The following is a 19,075-nucleotide window of genomic DNA, read 5'->3' as shown; positions in this document are numbered from 1 at the left end:
GGGAGTGAGCAGTGTGAATATCTGGGGAGAGAAGAGCAGGCACAAAGGTTCCAGGCCAGGAGCATGCCTGGAAAGTTGGAGGAGCAGGTAGGTGGTTTGTACAGCTGAAGCTGGATCAAGGAAAGAGAGAGTGGCAGAGGATTAGGTCTGGCAGGACAAGGTGAGGGGTGGGGAGAACTTGGCATATCCCGGGGGGCCTTGTGAGGGCTTTGTCTTCTCCTTTGAACAATGAGGAGCTAAAGAATTAATGAGATCTGACTTCCCCTTTAATGTGTCCACTTTGGTTGTGGAGTGGTAGATCCTTTTTGCCTGCTAGATCTTCGCCCATTCAATTATGTTTAATGTTTCTAGGTCCTTTGATATGTGTAATAAGTGGCATGTTGTTGGATTTTTTAAAAAAAGAAAAAAAAACTGAATCTGAAAGTCTTTTTTTTTTCTTTTCCATAGGGAAATGTTTTCATGTTTATGGTCTTAATTGCCATGTTTCTATTATGGTGTTTCTGTTTTTAAAGATTTTTTTCTTTTCTATTTCATTATCTTTTTTCCTCTCCTTCTGAATGGACGAATATTATCTCAAGTCATTGTTACCTTAAAGTTATGTTTCTTTAAACTTTCGTTATTAATAATAATGACATTTTTTTTTCTTGTTACAAAAAAAATCCAAACTAATACTTTGGAATCAGACTTTCTGGGTTAGAATTTCTGCTCCACCATTTCCTAGCTGTGTACACTTGGGCAAGTTACTTAGCCTCTCTGTGCCTCATTTCTTCATTTGGAGATAATAGTGGTAATTATGTCACAGGATTGTTGTGATAACAAATTAGTTAATCTAAGTGAGGTGCCCAGTGTCTGGTAAATAGCAAGCACCCAATAAGTCTTAGTTATTATTTTTAATTGTTATTTGAAAAATATAAATAAGCAAACAGAAAGTATTATCCATAATCCCATTGCCCAGAGATAATCACTATTGACACTATTTAGAGTCTTTGTGTGTGTATGTGTGTACAAAACAAAAATGAAATCTCACTGTACCTATTGGTTGGTAGCTTGTATTGTTCATCTAACAATGTGTTATGAACCTTTTCCCCTGTCATTCAATAATCTTGAGTAACATCATTTTTAATAGATTTGTGTGGTCCATTCTGCGAATCTGCCTGAATTATATAATCATAATCTTATTATAAGGTGTGCAGGGCTTATCTATAAAAATTTTGCAATAAACATACTTGCAGTGAATCCTTTGTGCATAGCTTTACTTTCTAATAAATTCCTAAGCCTGGAATTTGTGCTTTGAAAATATATGCATTTTAAAAGTGTTTGTCAGTGTATCCTATAATTTTTAAAATTAATTTACATTCATATCAATGTGTATGAGGTTTTTCATTTCACCCACACTTATCAACATCTGGTGTTGTACAATTCAAAGATATGACGCAAAGATCATACATATTTTGTATTAGTCATTATGCTGAACATTTTCATTTGTTTATATTTGTAAGTGACTATGTCCTGTCTTTTGCCTTTTTCTTATTGATTTATAAGAGCCTTTTATACAAAAAGGGTATTATTATGTCTTCGTGTCATATATGTTGCAATATTCCAGTCTTTTGTGTTGTATGTTTTGGTAACATGCATTTTCCTCAGTGATATCTAAAGCATTCAGTTCAGCTCTAATCTAATAGGGTAAGTATCAAAGCAACTGCCAGAAAAAATATCTCAGGTTGTCTTCTAATTCACTAAGTATTATTTGAATTATCCATCCTGTGTTCACTGTCTCCAACAGATTTTTTAATTCAGTGATTACATTGTTCTTCTGAATGTAATCTTTCCCTATCTTATATTGTTCCCTTTTCATAAATGCATTAATCTCTTGAATTAGGTATTCAGCAGTTCTGTTTTATAGGATGCACTTCTGATTCCTCTTTGTTTCACTTTATTTCAGTAACTAAGTTTTTCTTCCTTCCTGTTATCTTCTGTTTGTCTGTCCTTACAGAAGGGTGAACACAGAAATGATGAGTGTCCCTGTTGTAATCTTTCAGATCAGATCCAGAAGGGATAAAGGAGGCTTTTCTATTTCTTGGAGCTGTTTTGTCAGATCAGGTGTCCTGCTCCCTGTACATATTGTGGAGGGGGCTACAGCTGGAGACAGCTGCGTAACAGGCAGCCCAGCTGCCCATGGGAGAGACATCTTCCCCACATTGGTTTTGTGTATCTCAAAGTTGGAAGGGGTCTCTATTCCTCTCTTTTAATGGGCACAGGTGTCTTCACTTGGAGGCAGTGGTGGCTGTGCCCCTCAGCCACTCTGCAGGGTACTGGCCACCGTGAACAAATGCTGGGCACCAAGCCTCTTCCTGCTGCTCCAGGTGCTGACATCTGGCATTACCTCCTACACATGATGGGAGTCGGTGACCTTCATTCAGTCCCTAATGTTCTGATCCAGGATTGTTGGTCAGGTTCTGCTGGGGTTCCCTTTACTGATGACAGCTAGTTGATCCCCCTGTATCTGTATTTTCTAAAGTGTGAGACCTCAAATGACTTTGCATAGCAAGTGGTAGGGACACAAATAATATTGAATTGTACCCTAACAAAGCTATTTTGTTGTCAGTACTCCTTTAATTCTTCAGATTACCGCAAAGAGAAAGTCTCAGAGGTATATTAACACTTTGTAGCACTTGCTGCTTACTGATCTCCCTTTTTAATAAGGTGTATGTTTAATAAGGAGGGCAGGCTGTAGGCTCAGAGCCCTTGGAAAGCAACACCATCTACTTGGACTTGAATAACATTGATATACATATGTTTATTATTATTTTTTTTATAATTACTTTCTATTTGTTACAAATGATATTGGTGTTCTTTTCAAGGAAGAGATATAAAGTGTCCTTTAACAATGAATTTATTATTAAAAAACAGGTGTTTTAATGAAAAGCATCAAGTTGAGATAATCTACAGATTTAGCAAAATCCACCAAGGTGGCATGTCAATGGATAAAGTTTTCCAAACACTGCTCCATATTCTCTTTCCATTACTTTAATTTGTAGAAATTCCTGGAAGTCTCTGCTGTGTAGATAGCCCCCTTCTTGATACAGATCTTCTCTTATTTTTGTATTTCTCTTGGTAATTTCAGTGGAAATTTGGAAAAATTGAATATTAAATGTGGAGGTGGAGAGGCTCACATGGGCATCTCTGCTTTGAATCACCTAGTCCCCTATTTAGAGGCTGCCTAAGAAGATTTGTGAATGGAGAAAAAAATTGCGATGAATATTGAGAAATTTGGTCAGGGAGAGTCTGTGCGTGCAGAGTTTTGGGGTCTTTTTCCTCTCTTCGAACTCAAATGCCTTTGAAATGTTCTTTTTCCTTCCTTGCCCTCATCTCATCCTCTGACTAGCTGGAAACATCCTTGTGTATGATAATAAGATGAATATCAGTGGTTACGGTGACAACAGGCCATTTACTGAACACTTGCGGAAGGCCAAGTGCTGTGCTTATCATTTTACATCTGTCATACCATTTCAACTTCACAGAAATCCCATGGGAAAGGGACTTTTAATCCAGTTTATAGATGAGAAAAACAGATGCTCAGAGAGCCTAACCCACTTACCCAAGGTTACCCGAGGAGGCAAGAACAGAGGTGAGATGTGGACCAGGCATGGTTTGACTCCAGGGTTTCTGTGCTTGACTGCTCAGGGATACGACTTCTCAACAGGATGAATACAGAACACTTTGGGCAAGCTTCTGCAGAAAAAAAAAAAAAGAGCATGGTGAAGTTAAGTTCATGGTTATCCAAATGCAGCTGAGTGTCAGGATAGCCAGGTGGCAACATGTGGAAAGTGGAAATGCTGGAGAGTGTAGTAGGAACACGCTTTCAGCGGGGGTCTTCATAGCATTCTCTCCGAATGAGAAAGCACCTGATGGATGCAAAACAGGCAAAAGCATACAGTAATTGAACGCTGTCACTAAGACAACTGTGTGTGTGTGTGTGTGTTTATGTGGAGAGAGAGAGAGACAAACACACACACAGACACACAGACACACCCAAACAACAACAAAAAACCCTCACTACATTTTTCTCTAAAGCAGAGCTTTTTAGAGTTCTTCTTGCAACCCCCTCAATAGAATAACACTGAACAGAGAGTCATGGACTTTGTCCTGCCCCTTGTCTCCCTTAGGTTTAAGCTGCTGAGCCAGGAGGAGGGTGAATACTTCAACGTGCCCGTGCCGCCCGAGGGCAGCGAGGGCAACGAGGAGCTGCGGCAGAAGTTCGAGGTGAGCTTGCTTGCTTTCTGTATCAGTGGGACTGATTGAGTCTTCTGCCATGCTGCTTTTCCTGCATGTGGCATGGTTTCTACCAAGGCCTTTCATGACTCTCAGCCTTTACACTGCTCTTGCATCTCCTAGAAAACTCCCATTTATCCTTCACAACCCCAGTTAAGGGTCCCCTGCCTTGTGAAGTCATTCCTGCCTCCTGTCCTCATTCAGATTTACATATTTCCTCAAAAGTGCTCATTCACTGCCTAGGTCATTTTGATGGTGACCTGGACTGGAATGGTAGAAATGGCAAGTGGAAGAAGTGGACAGTGTGCTGGCTGACTAGCTCGGTTGGTTAGAGTGCAGCGTTATAACACCAAGGTCAAGGGTTCAGATCCCCACACTGGCCAGCTGCCAAAAATAAATAAATAAATAAATAAAAAGAAGTGGACAGAGGAGTGATATATTTTGGAGGCTGAGTCAGCTAGGTTTGCTGACAGTTGGAGTCTAGATTTGGGTCTGTTGGTGGGATGGTGCTGCCCTGTTAATAAATGGAACTGATGTACTGGTGATTCCATGAAATTCCCCCTGGGTGGATCTTTCCAGAGAATAATTCTATCAAACAGAGAGCCCCTGGGCTACACTGCTGGCTCCCCTCCTGCCTCAGAAAAGCCCCTTCCCTTCTGTGGGGACAAATGAAGCCCATTTTCAGCTATGTGAAAGCAGCAGGTATAGAGGAAACATCCCAGTTTTACAAAGAAAATGTTTTGTGGAAGATGGGTTGAGTACTTACATTATATGTGTACTGAGTGATTTTAAAGTAGTTTCATGAGGGAAAACATTATTTTGTTCACAGAAACTGAATTTACTGAGTCTGGTGGGAAATCACCAATTTTAGATAAGCAGTGATGACCTACTATCCCTGAAAGATGTATAAAATAGAATAGCTAGAATGAAGTGGGTTATTGTTATTGTTATTTATCAAATAATCACAAGAAAATTTTAAAAATTATGACCATGTAAAGTTCTGTGAAAGAGATATCAGGCACTTTGAGAACATTTAAGAGGGAAAGGTAACCTTGTCTGAGAGGACAGAAAAGGAAACAGCAGTGGAAGTTAACCAAGTAGATAGGAGAAAAGAGTATTCCATGCAGGGAGAATGGCTCGTGCAAAGGCCTTGTGGTGGGGAGTTATACAGCAACTGCGTGAGACTGAAGGAGACCAGTGTGAGCTGAGCAGAGAGAGCCGAGGGTGGGTCCAAGGTGAGGCTGGGGAAGTGGGTGGGGTCAGAGTAGCAGGGCTGTGTGGCCTTGGTAAGGATTTTGGAATTTATCCCAAGAGTCATGTTAGTTTCCCCCTCAACTTGACTCATAGCCCTTGGGTATTCCCAGGTCCACTGTCTGAGCCTGTACTGTCCACACAGCCTGGATGATGGTGATGGTTCTGACCCAGTGGGGTCTCCCTTCCTGGAAACCAGCAAAATAGGCATGTTGTCCTTGAGCTTGTCAGTCATTCTCCAGTGACCTTGATAAGTGAGGGCCCTCAAGCCCAAGTGAATTGATAAAGGACTTTCCCTCCAAGTAGAGCTGAGAACTGGATGCTTTGATAAAAATTAGGATGGGGAGGCAGTCTTTCCAGAGAACGCTTTCCATCTCTTTCCCCCACCCTTCTGGTGAAGTGGTGTCCGTTTGCAGCTGTGTTAAAAATGTACTATTGTAGGTGAGAAGGCCAGAATTTTCTTCTATAAAACCAAGTCTCAGTTTTGCGAAACGATTTCTTCGGTCCTGGGGCAGCCGGGGTAACATTTCAGAACACCAAGGAAAACATTCCCTACTTGATCAGAGCATTTGTCTGGGCCAGTAATTGGCTGGAAGTAAAGGACTGTTTTATCTGCATGCAACAAAATGTGTCCCTTTATTTCTAGCAAGAGCCTGCAAACTCTTCTTTATGTCTGAATTATAATCACTCCATACTGTAGTTGTTGATTAAAAAAATGTTTCCAACAGACTGAAAATTGTTCTCAGGCACACAGAGGAATTTCAGTTGACCTTGAACGTAAGAAATGTAATCCTGTGCAATAACCAATTAGCACCCAGAATGACTCAGAAATTACTTTCAAGCCTCTTATCTGGAGGAATTTTGAGTGACGGTCAAATCAAGCTGCTGGAATTGGGGTAATAGAATTTCATGGTAGGATGATCTTGGTGCAGTTAGCTTATGTGGTATATTTCAGAAACGTCAGAGTTGGCTCTGTTTGAGGGGCTTTCGGTCTGACTGCGAGCTTGCCAATAAGCCAGGGGAGGATGGTTCAGGTGGGTTTTCTGACAGTCTTAGAATTTGTTTAGCAAAGTGCTTACTGTGTGCCATTCATTGTCCTAAGTGCCTTAATATTAACTCATTTAATTTAATCCTCATTCAACCTGAATGGTAGGTGCTATTATCATTCCCATTTTTCTTTTATGGATGAGAAAACTGAGTCCCAGAGAGGTTAAGTAAGGGTCCCAGAGCTGATCATTGTCCTGGATTTAAGTTTCCCCAGAAACAGACTGTAAGGATTCAAGTGCAAGTAGCTTATTTGGGGAGTGATCCCCAGAAGCATCATAGGGTAGTGGGGAAGAGAGGCAGGGAAAGAGATGGGAAGCCAGGAAGTACCATCAAGCATGTGACCGCTGTGGGTACCTGGGGCTTAATTCTGCTGGAGAACTCTGGGAGTCAGCAGAGACCACCTCAGAGTTTCCAGTCGAGGGCCAGGATGCTGCGGTGTTGTCCACCAGCTCCCGTTCTGTTGCTGGTTGCAGGCTGTTTCCAGAGGAAGCTGCCTTGCTTCTGCACCCAGGAAATGAGCCCCCAGGCAGAGTCACAGGTGTTTGCAGTAAGCAGCCCCGGGTGTGCAGAGAAGCATGCCAAGGGGTCTTGGCAGGACACCAGAGGCCGCATCTGTGCAGTATGGCCTTGCGGTCAAGCACACAGATTGCCTGGATTTGAATCCCAGTTCTGGCACTTTCTTGCTGAGTGACTATAGGCAATTTACTTCTTCTCTCTGAGCTTTTGATTTGCTGTCTGTGAAATGGGGGATGGTAACACTTCTTACCTCATAAGGTTATATGAGGATTGAATGAGGTAATGCATTTAGAGCAGTGTCCAATACCTCATAAGTATTCAGATGTGAGGTTCTAGTATTGCTTTTGTTGTTATCATTATCGTATCCCCCCTTGGAACAAAGAAAGCTGAGAACACACTCCTTTTGGGCTTTGGAAGGGCTCCTGGGGGTGGGAGAATAGGGAGGATCTACAGGGACTCCTAGTCTACGAGGTCTTTGCCTTGACTGTGGGAAAGCTGGGAGATTCGGTGGTAGTTCCTTGTAGGGGTGGGTGGCAGTCTGCAGTTTAAGGCAGGACAGGCATTAATCATCTGAAATGGAACCTGGCTGCCGAGATGCTTCCACTGTCCCCTAGTGCAGTCTGGAAGGTGGTGCAGCTCTTTGCTAGAAGTGCTACCTAGTGCTTTCTCTTCGAGCAGTGAGACCTCGGGCTCTGAACTGCAGACACGAAAAGGCAGCCATGAGTGTATTCCCATTTCTGAAAGCATAGTCTACCCAGCAAAATAAAGGACAATTTCAATTTGGGCCTCCATTTTAAAATATTCACTCTTTGATGGAGTGCCTGCCAGGAATGAGGCTACCTGGAACACCAGGATATTTAGATGGACCCACGACAGGGGTCTTGTCCTCGAAAGGCTCACTGCGGAGGGGGTCACAAACCCAAATGTTTACAGGAGCCAGGAAGATGACAGGAAGGGGTCAGCAGATCCATTTCTTCAAAAGAATCTGAGAATCTGGGTTTTTAGAAGACATCTCCTGATTTTCAACAGTTGGCAACTAATTTAAATATTAAAATAACAGCAAGCACTGTGCAGACCAGACCAAAAGGGTTATTAGACTTCTGATCTAGATTCTAGAAGTTGAGATAACATGGCCAGGAGGAAAGTCACAAAAGCAAACTGGGATGTGGTGAGGAAAGAGACTACCAGCCCTGAATTAGGAGGAGAGGGGGGAGCCGGCAGGGCTGAGGCTGTCAGCCACTTGCTGCTCCTTGAAGTACAGAAAAAAACACCCCAGAAAACAAAACAAAAAAAGTGCCTTATCTCCAGTTCCTCTAAGAAAAGTCAAATAAAGAAGTTGGAAGTTCGCGCTTCACACTCAATGCCTCTCTGGGAGGGTGTGCTGGGCCCTGCAGGTGGAAGGCTGAGCAAAGGTAACCACCGCAAGGGGAGCTGGGGGTCAGGATGTGAGCTTCACAGGTTGGAGAGCAAAGCGTGGGAATCCGATGGGTCCAGAGTCAGGATTCAAAAAGGTGGGAGACATAGTAACAGAGCCATGAGTTGGTAGGGTCGAGGGTAGTATAAGGGAATGAGTTTGGGTCAGATCAGCCTGGGCAAAACTCAGGGGGCTGGAGAGTGGGAATCTGGGATGGTTCCAGAACACAGCCCAAGAAAGGCAAAGCAACTTCTGTCCTAGGCTCTTTTTATTTGCATGTTTGCAAATATGATGATCTCATTGTTTGCCCCCTCTTTGCCTATAACCTCCAAATCTCTGTCTTCTGTTCAGATATCTTAACCCCAAACCCACATGTACAAGGTACATGGTAGTTACGCTTGGTTGTCCCGGGGCACTTAAACCTCAGCATATCTTACTACAAAATAACCTGGCCAAGTACGTTCATGCAGCTTTGTTAGTAGCCCCAAAGTGGCAACAGCACAAATGCCTATAAACAGGAAAATGGATAAACATAAACAGTGCATGCTACTCAGCAATGCAGAGGAGCAAATTACTGATTCATGCAACAACGTGGATGAATTTCAAGAACATTCTGATGAGTGAAAGCAAGCAGACAGGAAAGAGTGCAGACTCTGTGTTCCCATTCAGGTGAAATTCAAGAGCAGACAAAACTGGCCAGAGATTGTCTTTGTGGAAGGGGGGATTGACTGAGAACTTTCTGAGGGTGATGGAGATGTTCTGTGTCTTGTTTGGGATATGGGTTATATGGGTGTATACATTTGTCAAGATTTGTGCATTTCACTCTGTCCATTTCAATTTTTAAAACATTAGTTATGCAAAGATAAAGATGGTGGAGGCTTCATTAGCCACAGTCAGTGGAATTGCAATGAATATCTGTGGAACATGGATCCCATGAGGAAGAAATAAACCTGCTGTTCTAGCCACTGGGGGAGGGGGTCTCAGCACGGCTGAAAGCAGACTAGCATCTCTTCCCACCCTTTTGCCCACACTTCCAACTTGCTTCTCCCCCACTTCTCATCTCAGTGCAAAGAACCACCACCCTCCCAGCTGCTCCTCCATCTCTGATCTCCTTTCTCCCTCACCCAATTCGCCACTCAACTGTGATAAGTCTGTCTCCCAACTAGGCCTACTTTGTCCCATCTCCACTGCAGACACCGACTTCAGGCCTCATCATTTTCATCTCAATAACTGCAGTCACTTCCTCATGGTCTGAAAACTTGTATCCTTTAGATGGGTTCCTTTCACTTTACCTGGAGTGATCTTCTAAATGGAAGATCACTCTTCTAAATGGAACATGATCACACCGTGGCCTTGCTTAAAACCTTTCAGAAGCTGCCCATTAGGCTCAGAATCAGCCCAGACTTCTCTACATGGTTTGCAAGGTCCTTCTAACCTTTTGGCTGCATCTCGTGCCTTGTCTGCCCTGTGCTTTATGCTTCAGCCAGATGAACCGGTGTTTAGTTCCTTTAATGTCTTGCTCTCTGTTCCATAAGTGCTGTTCCTGCTGCCAACACCAATTTCTTCACCTGGATAACTCCAGCATGTCTTTTGGACACAGTGTGGGGGGTCCTGATCCCTGCTAGAATGCATGTTCTTTGAACATCTGTATCTGTCTGGCTCCCTGATGTATCCTCAGTGCCTAGAGCAGCATCTGGCATTTAGCAGTCATTCCATAAGTATTTCTGGAATGAATGAATCTTCCCTGATATTCAACACTGAAAAAGTTTTCGTTGCCTCTTTGCCTTCAAAAGCCAACTGAATAATGCAACGACAGCAGTAGCCACCATTCATTGAGCACCTACTATGTGCAAAGAATGTTGCTAAGAACTCAATGATACATAATCTCATGTCATTATCTCCATTTTCATGGAAAGGGGGCTGAGGTTTAGAACGGTTCATTTAGAAGGGAGAATGGAGCTGGGTTGCAGGGAAGAAGGACCCTGGAAGTGATGAGGCTGGAGAGCCAGGTAGTGCCAGATCATCTAGGCCAGTGAAAGGACCTTGGTCTTTATCCTAAAAATAATGAGGAGCTACTGAAGCATTTTAAGTGGGAGGCGACTTGGTTGAGTGAGAAACTTACTCTGGCTGCACGTGGAGGGAACCAATGTGGGTCGTCCAGGTGAGAGATGATGGCAGGTGGTGTTAGGGGAGATGGAAAGAAGTAGATGGATTCTAGAGACAGCTAAGAGGGGAAAAGTGACAATTTATGGTGATGGATGAGACATGAAGGATAAAAGAGAGGTGGAAGAGGTACCAAGTACGGCCTCCAGGTTTTGGGCTCGCAGAACAAATACGTGGTCATGTGTTTCACGTAGGTGGAGTGCCTAAGCCGCAGGAACCACAGGCCCATGTGTATGTGGGTCTTCCTGCAAAGGCATCCTCAACCACTAATTGTGTTTTCTTTGTGCTTTCTCCTCCAGAGGGCCAAGATTGGTCAGGGGACAAAAGCTCCAGAAGAAAAGATGACTAACACCATATCCAAATTTGACAACAATGGCAACAGGGACCGGATGAAACTGACCGATTTCAACTTCCTGATGGTGCTGGGGAAAGGCAGCTTTGGCAAGGTACAGTATGGCTTGGTGGCTGCACCTACTCCAGAAGGAGCAGCTAACAAGACAGGCGCACTTGCTGTTCATAAGGGGCTTACCTTCTAGTGGGGGAGGGAGTAAGAAGTAAGTAGATCCACATTGCAGGTTGTGATGATACCGTGCAGGAAAGGAATAGAGTGCTGTGTCACAAACACATCAACAAGGGACCCACTCAGACTAAGGAGGTGACAGATGAGCTGAAATCTGAAGGATGAGAATGAACCAGCCATGCACTCAAAGAGCTGGGAAGGAGTGCTCCCAGCGGAGAGACAGCAAGTGCAAAGGTCCTGAGGTGGGGAGGGGCTTGGTGCATCATTCTATGTGCCATCAGAAGGTGTTGGGATGAAAATACCACAAGCAGGAGGAGGAAATAGGATGCGAGGTCGCAGAGGTAAGCATGGGTCTGATCATAAAAAGCTTTGTGAGCTGCGATGGGAAGTTTGGATTTTATTCCCAGTGCAGTGGGGAGCCATTGAAGGTTTTTAGACAGAGAAGTGACATGATCAGATTTGCCTTTCGGAGAAGATCACTCTGGCGGCCAAGAATGGAAACAGTTCCTTTCTAACAGCAGCACAGTTGAAGGATGACCCTGGGACTCGTAGAGTGATTCTGGATGCCTTTATAGATATCGTGAGATGCTATTTTACTGAAGTTGAGATTGTGTTATAAGTATTCCTGACTCGTTTAGTGTTGTTTTGAGTCTTTGAATCCCTTTGTATGCTACAAAGATGTCTAGTATAAATCTCATGCCATGAACTCAGGTGTGCAGAAAATATAAATTTCTTCCCATCTCTGAAGCTTAAACCAAAACTCTGGGAGTTATCCTTGAGTTCCCCTCTTTCCTTCATCCCCGCCTTCCCTCCCCTCAACCTTGTACAATCCATTGGTGAATCCTGACAGCTCCTTCAAAGCATTTTATGAAGTCACTAACTTTGCTCCATCTTCACTAATGCAACCCCAGTCTAAACCATATACATCACCTGGGCACTGCAGAAGCTCCTAGCTGGTTTCCCACACCCAATCTTGTTACGTGTAATCAACATGCTTTCTATTTAGCATCCATAATCATTTGTACATTAGATGAAGATACTTCCCTGCTTAAAACCCTGCAATGACTTCCCATTGCAATTAAAATAAATTCTGTGCTATGTCCTTGGCTTACATTACCTTTTACAATTTGGCTCCTGTTCTCTACTTGACTTCTTTTCTTCCTTTTCTTCTCCCATCACCCACCATGCTCTGGCCACAATAGTGGCTCTTGAGTTATGAATCACACAAAGCTCCTTCCACAAAGCTTTTGGTGTTTGCATGGCTGGCTCCTTCTTGTAATTCACATTTCAGCTTAGTCTTTACCTCCTCTGAGTGGTCTTCCTTGATCCCCCACTCAAAGTAGCCATTCATTCATTCTCCATTCTGTTTAATTCTCTCATGGCACCTGTCACTGGGTAATACTATTCCTATTTCTTTATTGGTTTGTCCCTCTTCCCTTTCTAAGATCTAGGCCCCAATAGAGTAGAGATCTTCTATATTGTGGCCACTGCTATATTTCCAGTGCTTATGGATTGAATTCATTCAATGCCTAGATTGAATGCATGGGTTTTTTCTGTCTATGGGGGCAGAGTCATCTGCTGAGATGGAATAAGGGGTCTCAGGTGACAGCCCAAAGTGAAGAGTCTCAGCATGGGATGGGGGGATAGAGAGTAAGGACACCCAGTAAGATTGCCAAGCAATCCTGAGGTTCGTAAGGTTAGAGAGCAGGCAGTTGGTAGTGTTCCACAACCATTGTATGATTTTTACCGGCAACTCTGAGCGGTCTGAGTGTGGGAATGGAGAAGCAGGTGGTAGATTTGAGCTAAGGGTGTGGATGAGCAGAATCAGTGAACCAGAAGATTACAGTAACAAGGGAGTGAATGATTCTGGGAAGAGAGATGCCTGCTGCAGAGCCACAGAGCCTGGCCAATAGCAGGTGCTCAGTAAAAGTGTGTTGAACAAATGAATGAAAAGGTGTCCAGGCTGGATTGGGAGAGAAGTCCACCAGGAAGAGGATCGCCACTGGGGTGGGAAAGAAGGAATCTAGAGGTCTAGGGATGAAAAACAAATGGGCAAGATCAAGATCTTTAAAATGTTAGGAAGAAGGGAGGGATTTAGATTTCAGAGATGGAGCAGTTTCCCTGGTGACAGGGAAGAAAGTGGCCTGAACGAAAAGTTCCTAATAAGCTGAGGCTGTTGGGGAGTTTTAAAAAATTAAATTATATTTTTAACAAGCAGTATATTCACATGGTTCTCATTAAAATTGTATTGAAAGAATAAACATTGAAAAGTTTTTCCCCCACCCAACGTCACCTCTTCTGCCCTCCACATGTGAACACCTCTGTCCGTTCCATTCGCATCTTTCCAGTCTCTCGGTGCTAATGTGACATTTTTACTCTTGTCCTTGTTAGTGCAAAAGTTAGCATACGATGCACATGTTTTTGCTCACTTAACAAGATAGATTGGAGAATTTTTGATGGAGGGATGGAAGTTCTGGAGGGCCTGATGGAAAGGAATGGGGTGGGGGTTAGGGAGTGGAGTAGTAGGAGAATGGACCATTGGGGAACAGTGGGGGAATGAGAGAGAATAGATCATATGTTTCCATGGAAACTGTTACAATAATTGAGAGTTCTGTTCCAGACTGGAGATGTAGCATCAAATAAATCATAGATGAAAACAACAGTGTGTCATGAAAGCAAAATAGAATAACAAACTCCTTTGTGATCCTTTACAACAGATAGTAATCCTTTGCAACTCTAGTTTTGCCCCCCATGGTTTTACATTCATGTGGTATTGTACTTGAATGCCGGCTTTGAACACTTTGCAGTTTGGTTGGTATATAGATCAATCCCCTTAACAGAAGAACACAGTGACAGTGATTTGCTCTGCCCCTTTTGAAGATGAAAGAGATCAGCCTTACGGGTAATCTGTTTACACCTTCCCTCCCCTAGGCCCACTGTGTCAGATCTGGCCCAGAAAAACATGCTCATAAGCACTGTAATAATTTGTGGAGCCACTAGGGAATGACAGGAGCATTTTGCTGAGACGTGTGAAATGAAACAAGGAAGAAATCAAGAGTGAAGGCCATTAAATTCCAAGCAAGTAAACCCCCAAATTAAAAAGAACAGGCTGGCTGGTTAGCTTAGTTGGTTAGAGCACAGTCTTATAACACCAAGGTCATGGGTTTGGATCCCCATACCATCCAGCCACCAAAAAACAACAACAACAACAACAAAAACAAATAAAGAGAACAATTTGGAGCATTTGCTTACCTGAACAGGTGAGGGTGTTGTATTACCAGAGCAGTAGGGCGCGTTAGCATGTCTGGCTAGAACTTTTATTACAGAGCATTCAAATGTATTATTCATTTATTATTTAATGTTGATTCTTGCAGTTTTATCCTTAACCCTCTATTTTCATGATTCCTTGAACCTTTAATTTGAGGTCTGCCAACCTCTACACCTTGCAAGAATTTAACCTCTGTGGTTGTTGAGTGATTGCTAGAGTTAAAATTATACTGCACATGTATAAATTGGGCAGATATGTATTATCCAGATTGATTATACAAGTTTAGCTTATAAAGTAAACACAGCAAGTACCTGATAAAGTACATACACAGCACAAATACAACTCTTTACATTATAGACGTGATTCCTCCAACCCTAATGTGCTGCCATAATAAATGTCCATTGGATGTTTATTTAATGCTAATATTGCTTATATTCTGAGACTTTGTGTGTACTCGTGGTGATTATTTGTAAAATCCAAGTCTTTTTAAAAAGTTATGCTGGAAAGTTTGAATGGAGACTTTCTTATTCTCTTATACCCCTGACTCTTGCCTATGGAGTGTGCTGTGCTGATGTGTGTGTGTGTTGAGGTGGGGAAAAGTATGGGCTGGGGGAGGCAGTTGGTGTGTTGTGGTAGACATAGATCTGCAAACATAAAGATGCTCAAACCCAACAACACGAAAGATCTGTGTAAGATGATACTTACTGGAACATGATTGGTTATAGAAAAAAAAATGGAAATAGCCCAAATGTTCATCAGTAATATGAAGTTTAAGTATATGATAGTGTATCCATGATGCATTCAGAAGAATAAAGTGTCTCTCTTCTCTCTCTCTTTCTCTTTCTCTCTCTCAGCACACACAGACACACATACCTCTGTCTGTCTGTCTGTCTGTCTATCTATCTATCTATCTATCTATCTATCTATCTACCTACCTATCTACCTACCTACCTACCTACCTACCTACCTACCTATCATCATGGAAAGATTTCCATGACATTGTATCAAGTAAAAATAAAAGCAAATCACAGAACATTATGATTAGTAATATACTGTGCATAGAACAATCCTCTTTATGTAATGTACTCATAGCCTCTACTCTCATTGATCTTTTCCCCTATTTTATTATGAAAAATTTTTTAAATATAGAAAAGTTGAAAGGAGTATACAATGAACATCCATAACACCCATCACCTAGATTTTACAATTAACATTTGACTGTATTTGCTTTATCATAGATCCATCCATCTATCTGTCCCTCCATCAACCCATTTTCAAATTCATTTCAAAGCAAGTTGCAAACATTGGTATACTTTACACCCAAACTCTTCAACATGCATATCATTTAACCAGATTTCAGTATTTTTTTAATGATAACTTTTAAGGTAAAATTTACATACAATGAAATGCACATATCTTAAGTGTACTGTTCTATGAATTTCAAGAAATGCGTACTTTAAAACACAATGGGGGTATAAACATTAATGAGAAACTCACACTAACAGATGTAAAATGCAACTGTGGTGTTTGTTGTGTACCATGGGAGCCTGAGGGAGTGGGATTTGCCCTAGTTGAAGTCAGCAAAGGCTTCTGTGAGAAAGTGACTCGCGCTGTATCTAAAGGATGACTTAAGTTAACTATGTAAAGAGGGGAGGAAATACGTAAAAATCTCAGAAGGTCTCCTTCCTGATCCCCACCCCCAAAACAGGCTTTGTTAATCTGTGTGGCAGTCAGGGCACCTAGATCCTTCTACTAGGATAAATTCAACTGCTGTAACAAATAGATCCCCAATTGTATACTGGCTCAGACACACATAAGCTTAATTTTCATTCACCTAAAAGTCTCAGACGGGTGTTCCTGGCTCTGCCCACTCTCTCCATATGGTGATTAAGGGCGAGGTGCCTCCGTCTTACAGGGCTCCATTAATTCCTAGGTCCTTGCTTTTCTCTACATTCAGAGGGTGGAGGGGGAAAGAGGGTGTGGAGGAGGCACAAGCTGCTTCTGAAAAGTCTTAGTTTTGGAAGTGGCACTCATCACTTCTGCCTACACTCTATTAGAGGGGACTGTCACATGGCCATGCCTCAGTGCAGGGGAGGCTGGGAGGACGATTTTGGTGGATGGCTAGTGGCCTCAGTCGTACTTCCTGCTTTTCAGCTCTGGTTGGAATTTTTTACGGTGACACAAAAAACCTTCTGCCTTTTCCCTTTAGAACTCCAAATTTGTCACACCCCACAAACAAAAACTTCAAGCGCTGCTTTGTTGTGACATTTCCTTGTGTTCAAATCATGGAACATGCCAGGTGTTAGTGCTGCCTTTCCTGAGCATGGCATAAGCCAGGAATAAATCAAGTAGGAAGAAGTCAGCAAATTATGAATTTAAAAGAAAAAAGTGGTAAGTCCTTAGGAACTGGGCACCCAGGTATTACATTTATCTTTTCAAATTTCCCATCCATTTCTGTTGCTTTATATGCATCTCAGATGGTCTAAAATCAAAAGCACAGAGGTGAGAAACAAAACCATTAAGCATCCTTTTCTAGTACTTGACTTTCCTAGAATAATGCCAAGAAATTGATGGCATTAAGTGCTCGAGTGTCACTAAGGAGGCCATCGAGGGTTTGGCAGTGGCCTCTTCCGCTAGGTACCCCTGGAGACTTAGCTTTTGTGTGCTGCTCTCCAGGGTGCTGGGGTCAACTTCTCTAGCTCGAAATTCAGACTGCACAACAGGGTTGATTGTAGCCTTGGCCAAGTTTCCCAAATATTAGTCGTTCATGCATCTGTTTATTTTTTGCCATGCGCATGCGTCCTTTACACAATCATAAATTTTTTCTTTAAGTTGACTTCCTTTTCTTCTTAGAATTGCCCTAAGCAACAGTCTATGTGAAATCACAGGTTTGATAACACCAGTTATATATTTATTTAAGTGTGTTTTAGGAGAACTTACTAAAAGTTATTTTGTCCTTATACTGCTGATGGTACCATGTTTTGTGAAAAACTGTCTTAAGGTCTTACATGCACAAGGCATGATTTGGCACCTCAATTACCATTATATGTCTAAGAACATAAAGTCTTTTGCTGTCGTTTTTGTGCGTATCTGGAAGGTACAAGAAGTCTCTGGTCTTCCCTTTCCCCCATATCCTTTCCTTTAGATGAAGAGCATGGTCAGCATTTCCTGTATCCTTAAAAGTCTTTCCTCTGATCTTGAACTTCCTCCTCCTTCCTTTACTCACCGAATAAATCCAGAGAATCAAAGTGCTCTTTTAAGATTTGCTGCCTCTGCTTCTTCCCCACTCTCCATTCCTTATCCTTTTGTACCGTGTCTCCTCTCCCCTACCACTTCCTGAAACACCTGTCTCCCAGATCATCAGCAATCTCCTAACTCCTGACTCTCCAGATCTGAGCAAGAGGCATGGTGGCTTGCTTCTGAGAGCAGAGGGCAGGCATAGGGAAGGGAATTGGGACTGAGATTGGAATCCATACACCATACCGGGGAGAAGTCATCACTTTTATAATAACTGCCCATTGACAGGCATGATTAGTGATTCATTCACTAAATAAGCATTTGTTAAGCAACTACTCTATGCCAGCCACTCTTCTAGGTGCAGAGGAAATGGCTATGAAAAAAACGAACCAAAAAATCTGCCCTCATGAAACTTATATTCTAGTGGTGGCAATGATGATGAGGAGGGTGAAGATGAGTTCTCACGATGTGTCGGCCTCTGTTATGAGGGCCTTGCATGTTTAGCTCCCGCTTACTCTATAATGCGGCGACTATTATCCCCATTTTATATGAGAAGAATGAGATGCAGAAAGTTGAAATAACTTGTGAACTCACACAGCTAGTAAGTGGTATTTAACAGACCAGGTTTGATTTAGATATTTGTGATTTGGGGCTCTTGATTGCTTAACATTTGCATTCCTAGTCTCAAAAGTGGTCACCTGGAATGTCAGAAACATATTCTAGGAGGTGAACCATTTTTCTCTCTTATTTTCTCATTTTTCCCTAAGTGCTCAACAGTTTGCATGCCTTATTTGTTTTTTTAATTGAAACATAATTGATTATACATATTTGTGGAGTACAGAGTTGAATCAATACCTGTGTACAAGGGCCGGCCTGTGGCTCACTTGGGAGAGTGTGGTGCTGATAACACGAAGGCCATTGGTTCGGATCCCTATGTAGGGATGGCCGGTTAGCTCACTTGGGAGAGCGTGGTGCTGACAACTCCAAGTCAAGGGTTAAGATCCCCTTACCGGTCATCTTTAAAAAATAAAATAAAAAACCTGTGTACAATTTGTGGTGATCAAATCAGGATAACTAGTATATTCATCATTACAGAATGTCATCATTCTTTGTGACCCTTTACCAATTTCTCACTAACCCCCCACCCACCCTGCCCTTTTCCCACAGAACCTCAGTTTTGTTCTCTCCTTGTGGAAAGTTCAACGTATTATTGTGATTGTTGTATCTTTCTTTCTTTCTTTTTTATTTGTTTATTTTTTGCTACCACTTATGAGTGAAGACATGCGGTATTTCTCTTTTTGTATCTGGCTTGTTTCACTTAACATAATTTTCTCCAAGCTCATCCATGTTGCTGCAAATGGCAGAATTTCATTCTTTTTTATGGCTG

At 42.4% G+C, this 19,075-nt stretch overlaps 1 protein-coding gene across 2 annotated transcripts in view; it reads left to right on the top strand.

The window, feature by feature from the left end:
- Positions 1–19,075, top strand: part of PRKCB (protein kinase C beta) — a 329,464-nt gene that overhangs the window by 234,978 nt on the left and 75,411 nt on the right. For both annotated transcript variants that reach the window (XM_063099401.1, XM_063099400.1), the window contains exons 8-9: positions 4,167–4,263; positions 10,963–11,109. In XM_063099401.1, the coding sequence (XP_062955471.1) occupies positions 4,167–4,263; positions 10,963–11,109 (244 nt within the window). The remainder of the gene's footprint in view (positions 1–4,166; positions 4,264–10,962; positions 11,110–19,075) is intronic.

This window comes from Cynocephalus volans, chromosome 6 (genome assembly GCF_027409185.1).
Source record: "Cynocephalus volans isolate mCynVol1 chromosome 6, mCynVol1.pri, whole genome shotgun sequence".
In the NCBI taxonomy this organism is placed as follows: domain Eukaryota; kingdom Metazoa; phylum Chordata; class Mammalia; order Dermoptera; family Cynocephalidae; genus Cynocephalus; species Cynocephalus volans.
This window is presented reverse-complemented; position numbering and strand designations above follow the sequence as displayed.